Source organism: Mandrillus leucophaeus, unplaced genomic scaffold, assembly GCF_000951045.1.
Source record: "Mandrillus leucophaeus isolate KB7577 unplaced genomic scaffold, Mleu.le_1.0 Scaffold502, whole genome shotgun sequence".
Classification (NCBI taxonomy): Eukaryota; Metazoa; Chordata; class Mammalia; order Primates; family Cercopithecidae; genus Mandrillus; species Mandrillus leucophaeus.
The window spans coordinates 815458-823527 of NW_012105388.1; the positions used below are offsets into that span (position 1 = coordinate 815458).

At 37.5% G+C, this 8070-nt stretch overlaps 1 protein-coding gene across 1 annotated transcript in view; it reads left to right on the forward strand.

Annotated features, from left to right (window-relative positions):
* The window catches only part of SH2D1B (SH2 domain containing 1B), a 17006-nt gene extending 12085 nt beyond the window's left edge, over positions 1-4921 (forward strand). The window contains exons 3-4 of the mRNA XM_011996097.1: positions 1109-1273; positions 2883-4921. Coding sequence (XP_011851487.1) covers positions 1109-1273; positions 2883-2918 — 201 coding nt within the window. The 3' untranslated portion in view covers positions 2919-4921. The remainder of the gene's footprint in view (positions 1-1108; positions 1274-2882) is intronic.
* The last annotated feature ends 3149 nt before the right edge of the window (positions 4922-8070 follow it).

Consider the following 8070-nt stretch of genomic DNA (forward strand, 5'->3'; position numbering starts at 1 on the left):
AATTCATCAAGTATACAAATTGCATATTTTAAATTCATCAAGTATACAAATTGCATATTTTAAATTCATCAAGTATACAAATTGCATATTTTAAAGACATGGAATCAACCTAAATGCCCATCGGTGATAGACTGGATAAAGAAAATGTGGTATATATACACCATGGAATACTAAGCAGCCTATCTGATCTCCAAATTTGAAAAACCAAATCAGAGGCTGGTGGTTCACCTTTTAAAGCCAATAAAGAGAACCAGCCCCAGCTTGAGATGGAGAGGATCGAAATTAGAGTTGGAAACATGTATGGTAAAATCTCTCACATAGGGGTCAGAAAGAAGCTTAGGTCAAAAAAGAATGAAATCATGTCCTTTGCAGGGACGTGGATGGAGATGGAGGCCATTACCTTTAGCAAACTCATGTAGGAACAGAAAACCAAATACCGCATGTTCTCACTTATAAGTGGGAGCTGAATGATAAGAGCACATGGACACACAGAGAAAAACACACGCTGGGGTCTGATGGAGGGCTCAAGGTGGGAGGAGGGAGAGAATCAGGAAGTATAGCTAGTGAATGCTGGGCTTAATACCTGGGTAATGGGATGATCTGTGCAGCAAACCACCACGGCACATGTTTACCTATGTAACGAACCTGCACATCCTGCACATGTACCCCTGAACTTAAAATAACAGTTGGAATTTTTTTTTTTTAATTGCGTTTTTGCATTCCCATCAGAAGTCCACTTCCGATAGTCCCCTAAGATAGCAAAGCCTGCCTGTAGGGTACAGACATAAGCTCTTATAGGGTTACCCTTCACAGTGTATCTGCGAGTACTGCCCCAGATAAACTTGCCAAGGATGAGGTTCACTCGATACTATGGACTGCACTGGGATCCCTTGACTGCAAATCCTCTTTACTCAGAGTGGCTCAAGTCAGAGGTTGGTCTTAAAAATGAGAGTTTCTGTGAACCGGAAGTGGTGTGAGCTCCCGCCACTCGTGTTTTCAGTTTTTCAGCTCATAGGGGCAGCCCTGAAAAAACCACTGCTTTGAGAAGTGTCACATTTCACACGCAATTGCATGATAATGAGTGATCTCCTTTCTTGTATTTTTGCAGACGGCAGAAGGTTCTCCAAAACAGGTCTTTCCAAGCCTAAAGGAACTGATCACCAAATTTGAAAAACCAAATCAGGGGATGGTGGTTCACCTTTTAAAGCCAATAAAGAGAACCAGCCCCAGCTTGAGATGGAGAGGATCAAAATTAGAGTTGGAAACATTTATGGTAAAATCTCTCACATGTGGGTCAGATAGGAATCTTAATCCTATTTCCACCAATGCCTTTGTAAACTCAATACAGATACATGCTCTTTTCTATGACATTATCTCTAAAAAGCTTCATCCTACTAAGAGCAATTTCCATTTTGTTGAGAAGTGGTGTCTTTTAGACCCTGAGGGCCAAGACATAGAGCTTGCTGTGTTTGCAGCCAGGATAGCAAGAGTGAAGGCAGACAGCTGACTTCAAATTCATTCTGTGACCTTGTGCAGATGATTCAAGTTTGAGAATAAACGGGCAAATGGGCAGGTTTTCAAATGAAAAAATCACGTTAGCCCTTCAACCCCTCCCCAAAGCTTATACTGTTACATTTTGCTCAATATTTGCTAAGCATTCATTTATAAAGTGCTGGGTGTCAAATTATGTCAGATACATTTTTAAAGGTATTAAGCCATGGTGGAAAATGAGAGATGGTCAGTAACTCTGAGTGCAGAGAATCCCCGCTGAAGCCTCTCAAATTATATCACGAGCAGCTACTCTTCCTTACCCACACCCTTGAAATCTGCTCTCAGGAAATAATTTATTATCAGTTGCAATGTGGTTTGAATTTAACTCAGACTTCCAGAAACACTTAGGGCTTAATCCTATTTTCCCATGTTGGAATGTGTGGTTATATTCTCAGTGAAAGGGACTGCAGTTATCAGTGGCAGGTGATGGGATGAGATCAGATGTCCTCCCTAGGGAGAGGGACAGAGGACAGAGAGTTCTCTGGGAACCTGCGATCACTCCATGCCATTCTACTCTGTCTGCAGCAAAGTCACCCTTTAGGCTGCCATAGCCGGCTTCTCATCTCCCCAGCAAGGCTAAGCATAAAATACAACTCCCTTCCCTACCATTGTGTCCCTGTCCCCCCAGTCCCCATGAAGGGCAGTGTGTACTCATGGACACACACAAAAAATCACTTTCTATAGGTCTAGCTGCAGATGTAGTCCCACAGCTACTTCCCCCCTCCCCCCCGCCAAATTTATGGAATAAAAAGTATAAAATGTGGCAGATCTAGAAACCCAGGAATGTATCTGTGCTGCAGCCCTTAGGCAAACCCAGATGAGTTGCTGGGACTGGTTGGGGTGGTGGTAGTACTTGTCTCGACAATGACAAAAGAATCACAGATCCCAGGAGGAGAACCCTCAGAAATCTTCCCCAAGACCTGGGCGTGAATCTCACTCCACCAACTTTCCATACCGGGTCAGTGCTGACACAGCGGGCTCCAAAATTCTCAGCTACTGAAGAGGAAATCTTCTCCATCAACCTCTTCCTCCCATTCCTGTTGCTTTCTTAGAACAAACTTCAGATGTTCTCACTCCAAGGGAGGCGCAGGTTTCTCACTGGTGAATGGAGACACTTGTGCTGGAATCTCTGAGGCTTGGCTTATAAAGGGATCCCGTTTTGTTAGGAGGGCTCCCTGTAGTACCCCAGCCTTTGAAGATATAACTTTGAGGTGGCGTCAAATTGGCTCTGTGCCTGGGGAGGGGTCTTCTTTCCTTTGAGGGGGGTTGTTTGATATGACCTCTGGGTGTGGTCTCATGGCTGGTCTTCTGCTTTTTTTTCCCCTCCAAAGAACAGTAACAGCGATTATGTGGATGTCTTGCCTTGAAGATAAGGCTGCCAGACAAAGCAAGTTAAGGAGATGAGTAACAGTTCTTGCTGGTGACCCACTTCTGCAGGCGTAGGTCCAGAGCACCAAACTCTAGTGGACAATTCAGACTCTCCTGTTTGTGTAACCGAAGATGTTCTGCCCATCAGCACCAGAGGTCACTCTCCACATCCCTGCCTCCCAGACATACACCAGGAGCAATTTCAAAGCCCTCTCCAGTTTCACTCTTCTTTCTCGGAATGGGACAGCCTAAACCTTTTCCCCTTGACTTGTTAAAGATACCGTCCTACATCATGGTTGACACCCTCCTTCGGACCATACAGTCGGAGGGGCAGCTTCATACAGAGGAGGGCACACTTGTCTGTGAGTCTGAAGCCCCAAGTTCCAGTCCTGCGGCTATGTGACTTTGAACACATTTCTTCCCATCTCCAGGTCTTAGTTTCTTTGTCTATATGGTTAGGTAGGATGATAGACATTGCCCCAGTCTCTCTGTGGAGCCTGCTTGTGTTAGGTGAAGGTGAGGGATTGGGAGTGATGGAGATGCATACAGATCAGCACCTTCTCTGTACCTGCTGGACCCACACGTGCACCCTTCTCCTTCCAGCCTGGGCTACTCTCCTTCTGGTTCTTCTTTCTAATCTTAAACTTCCTGGTGAGCATTGCCCCAGTCACACTTTCTCCCTGATTTTGCTTAATTCCACTTATGCATCGGCCACTTCAACAGCATTAATGTGGTTCTGTACAGTGATGTATGTGGAGATTTCTGAAATATTCTATGTGTGATTTCTGTTCCCAATTAGGTTCTAAGTGCCATCAAAGCACAGCTGGGTCTCCCTTGTATCTTCCACAGTGTGTAGAAATTTGTGCTACTCAGAGCTGTGCCTAGTTCATAGAAATTGACTGGAAGCACATTGCTGAGGGAGGTTTGTTGAATTGGTTTTTAAGGTTTATTGAAATTGATTTGTTGAATTTTTCTGCTAGTTCCAAATGTGAATTAGGACCTGGTTAGTTTGAAAGGTACCGAATTCTGTGCCCTTTCTCTTACCTATCATCAAATTGTAGTAATTTGTTTCACCCCATTGGACTTATCTTCAGAGTTTTTAAAGAGAGGAGCTCTAGACTTAGAGGTAACATGAACAGACTAACAGACATTGTGACTGGAGCCCCCAAATGTGGACCATTGCGAGATTTGGGGTCACAGTAATTTACGGCTACTACTCCCTGTGTCTGGTACATAGGACAAATGTCCTCTTTTACTTTTCACAACTGACTTAGGTATTCATGGACCTTGATTCTTCCATATACATTTTATAATAAATATGTGAAATTGCTCAAAATCTCTTTTTGGAATTTTGAATGAACTTGCAACAAATTTGTAAATAGGGGAGAACTGACATTCTTGCGATGTTTTCCCATGCATAAACGTGCCGCATCATGTTCTCGGGTCATCTTTTTTGCCCTTTCATGGAGTTGTAAATTTTCACAACCAAAGTCTTGTATATGCTGTTAGATTAATTCCTATTTCTAGTTGCTGTAAATGATATCTTATGTTTTATTACATTTCTAATAGGCTATGGTGTTGGTGAAATGTTAACCCTCTCATTAGATCTACTAGTTTGCTTGTTGATTCTACTGTGTTTTCTATGTAAATGATTTTGTCAGCTATAAATAATAATGTTTTATTCTCTTTCCTTGCAATACCTATGCTCATTTATTTTTTGTGTTTACCCATTGGTTAGGGCCTTCTCTATACATTAAACAGTTCATAGTCATGATAGTGAGTATTCTTATGCTGTTCCCAGTATTACAGGGACTGCTTAGAAATTTTCTCTATTTAAACATGATGTTTGTTGTAGCCTTGTTAAAGCCTGTAATTTTTACCAGAAATATTTTGACATTTATTGTTATTTTTTTCTACATCTATTGAGATAGTCACATTCCTTTTGTCTTCACTCCATTATAAAGGTAAGTTACCTTAATAAAATTGTTGATATCATATCATCCTTGCATTGTTTAACTTGATCATATCATATTATTTTTCATAAACTGTGGAATTTGGTAAGTTAATATTTCATTTAAGATTTTTGCATTAAAACTCATAAACCAAATGGGACTATAATTTACTGAATCATGGTTATACTGTTCATATAAAGCGAAGAAAAGTCTTTCTCCTTTTACCATTTTCTGCAACAACTTCTTAAGGTAAAGGTTATTTGTTCCTGACTGTGTGTGGTGGCTCACACCTGTAATCCAAGCACTTAGGGAGGCCTAGGTGGGAGGATCACTTGAGGTCAGGAGCTCAAGATCAGGCTGGCCAACATGGTGAAACCCTGTCTCTACGAAAATACAAAAACGTAGCTAGGTGTGGTGGCACACGCCTATAATCCCAGCTACTCAGGAGGATGAGGTGGGAGAATTGCTTGAACCCGGGAGGTGGAGGTTGCAGTGAGCCAAGATCGTGTCAGGGCACTCCAGCCTGGGTGACAGAGTGAGACCCTATCTCAAATAAATAAATAAATAAATAAATAAATAAATAAATAAATAAATAAATAAATAAAATAAAATAAACTTATCTGTTCCTTGACATTTTTTATTACAGTACTTTCTTATAAAACTGAGTTTGAGACTCTGGTGGGGCGGGGTGGGCTGGAGTGGGGGGACATCTTCAATTACTATTTAAATATTAACACTCATTGATTTATTAAAATATTTTGCCAATTTTGACCTTTTTTGTTTTTCCAGAAGTTTATCAATTTTGTCTGTTTTCACAATTATTGGCAGATAGTTCATAATATTCTTGCATTATTTTAATGCTTTCTTGTGTCTGTAGCCACATTTCCTTTCTCACTCTGTGTCTTATGTGGATCTTACCCTTTTATATTTATTGATCTTATCTATCTTATTAGTCTTTTCAAAGCCAGCTTTTGGTTTTGTTAATCTTTTTTGTTACTGTTTTTAATTGTTATTCTCTATTTATTTGATTTCCAGCCTCCTTTTAGGGGGGCTTATCTGACTTGTTTGCAATACTTATTATTTTCTAATAAATATATTTAAAGTTACGAATTTATCTCAAAGTACTATTTTAGCTATATCCCATAAATTTTAACACAAATAGTGTTTATTCCTGTTCAGGTCAAAGTATTTTTAATTCTTGTAAAAGTATCTTCTTCAATCCAAAAACCATTTTTGTAGTTTATAATTGTTTTCAAACATACATTTTTAGTTATTTTAGTATAGATTTCAAACTATAACACGTTAAGATTGGATAACAGCTTGACTTCAGTTTCTGAGGTTTCCTTGATGACCTGGTATATGTGAACATTTTGTGACTATTTCATTTGTTTGAATTGCTCTTTCCATTCATTTTAAAGCTCATTCTCTTTACCTCTTCCCCAGACGTATTCAAGATTATAGATTATATAAAACAAATGTTTTTATATATTTGTATTTTTTTATCTATTTGACCTATCAGCGTCAGAGAGAGATAAATCTTTCATTTTAATTATATATATATAATAGTGTTTAGCTTTCTGATTATAATAGTATATTAACTTGTTTTTATCTTACCATTCTTATTTTAACTTTTTTAGTTTATGTTTTTATGTGTATATATTTTTATTACTATTTTATCATCTTCATTTGTTTCCTTTATTTTATAAAGTATTTCTCCTTATCTCTTATTACTTTTGCCTTTATTTATATTTTATATCATATTAAAATGCTATCCCAACTTTTATTCATACTTTCCCAGTATATAATTTTCTGTCCTTTCATTTTCAAGTTTTTACACCTTTTTTCTCTGCCTTCTGTGGACACAATATTGCTAGATCTTTTTTTTTCCAATTTAAGATTCTCTCCTTTTGTTTGGTGAGTTCAATACACGTGTTTATTATAATTTGTTCTATTTATCTCTGCCATCTTATACCATTCTTTCCATTTACTATACATTTTTTCCTTTTTTTCCTCCTTTTCTTCTTTCCATTGAATAGATCAAATTTACTTCTGTTAACTTGAAAGCTCTATTGAAAAAGTTTTAGTGTTTACCCATAACTTACTAGGCCCTGTATTTTTACTTTTCTCTATAATATTGTAAATACATCAATTGTTATAATTTAGCATACTCTCATTTCTCTTCTGTCACCATCACCAATCCCATCAGATTTTCTGATGTTATCTAAAATTTTAATTGTTATTTACTCTTTTGGGTCCTTTATCATTTAAATAATGAGTCAATTACTCATCCTTCTTGTATGTTTAAAACACATAGCACTCTCCCAAGTTTCTCTTCTTGCCAGAATATTTTCTGCAAAAGTATTTTGCGTATTTGAAAATTGCTAAGAGAGCAGATTTTAAGTGTTCTCATTAAAGATGGTCTTTGAGTGGTAAACCTTTTGCAGTCTTTTTTATTTTAGATTAATTTAAATGATAGTTGAACTAAATATAGAATTTCAGGTTTAAAGTTATTTTCCTTCAATGATATAAAACATATTAAGTTGCTAGCATTTTATGTGTAGGTTTCTTACTGAGATGTCTAATATCAATCTGATCCTCCTTCACAGCTGAGTTTTTTGTGGAAAGTTGAAAGATGGTCTGTCTTCGTGATCTTCGATTTCAGTTTAATGTGTCTAATAGTGAGCTTTTTCTTCTCTATCAAATACTAAACTTTATATGCCATTTTATTCTTGGGATTTTAATCTTTCTTTACTTTTGTTACTATTTAAATGAATAGAATGAATGAATTAATGAATGAGAATTCTCATTCATTTTTCAAATATTTCTTCTTCAATATTTTTCCCTCTTACTGGAATTTCTAATTAAGAACTGTCCTCTCTTTTATTCCACCCTTGAAATAATATTTGTTAAGTGATCTTAGAAAAGATACAACCTCTCTAAAATGGAGATAATATCTATCTCATAAATTACTATTCGTTTTGTCATGAAAATCTTCCTTTCAGTTACCAGAAACTGCAATACCTGATGCCAGACACAAGAGGTCAGACAGCTATCAAGAAAACCAGTACTGCTTGCATTTTTTTCTTTGTTTTCTTTCCTTTTCCTTCTTTTTTCCTTTCTTTTCTTTTCTTCTTTCTTTCTCTTTCTCTTTCTTTCTTTCTTTCTTCCTTCCTTCCTTCCTTCCTTCCTTCCTTCCTTC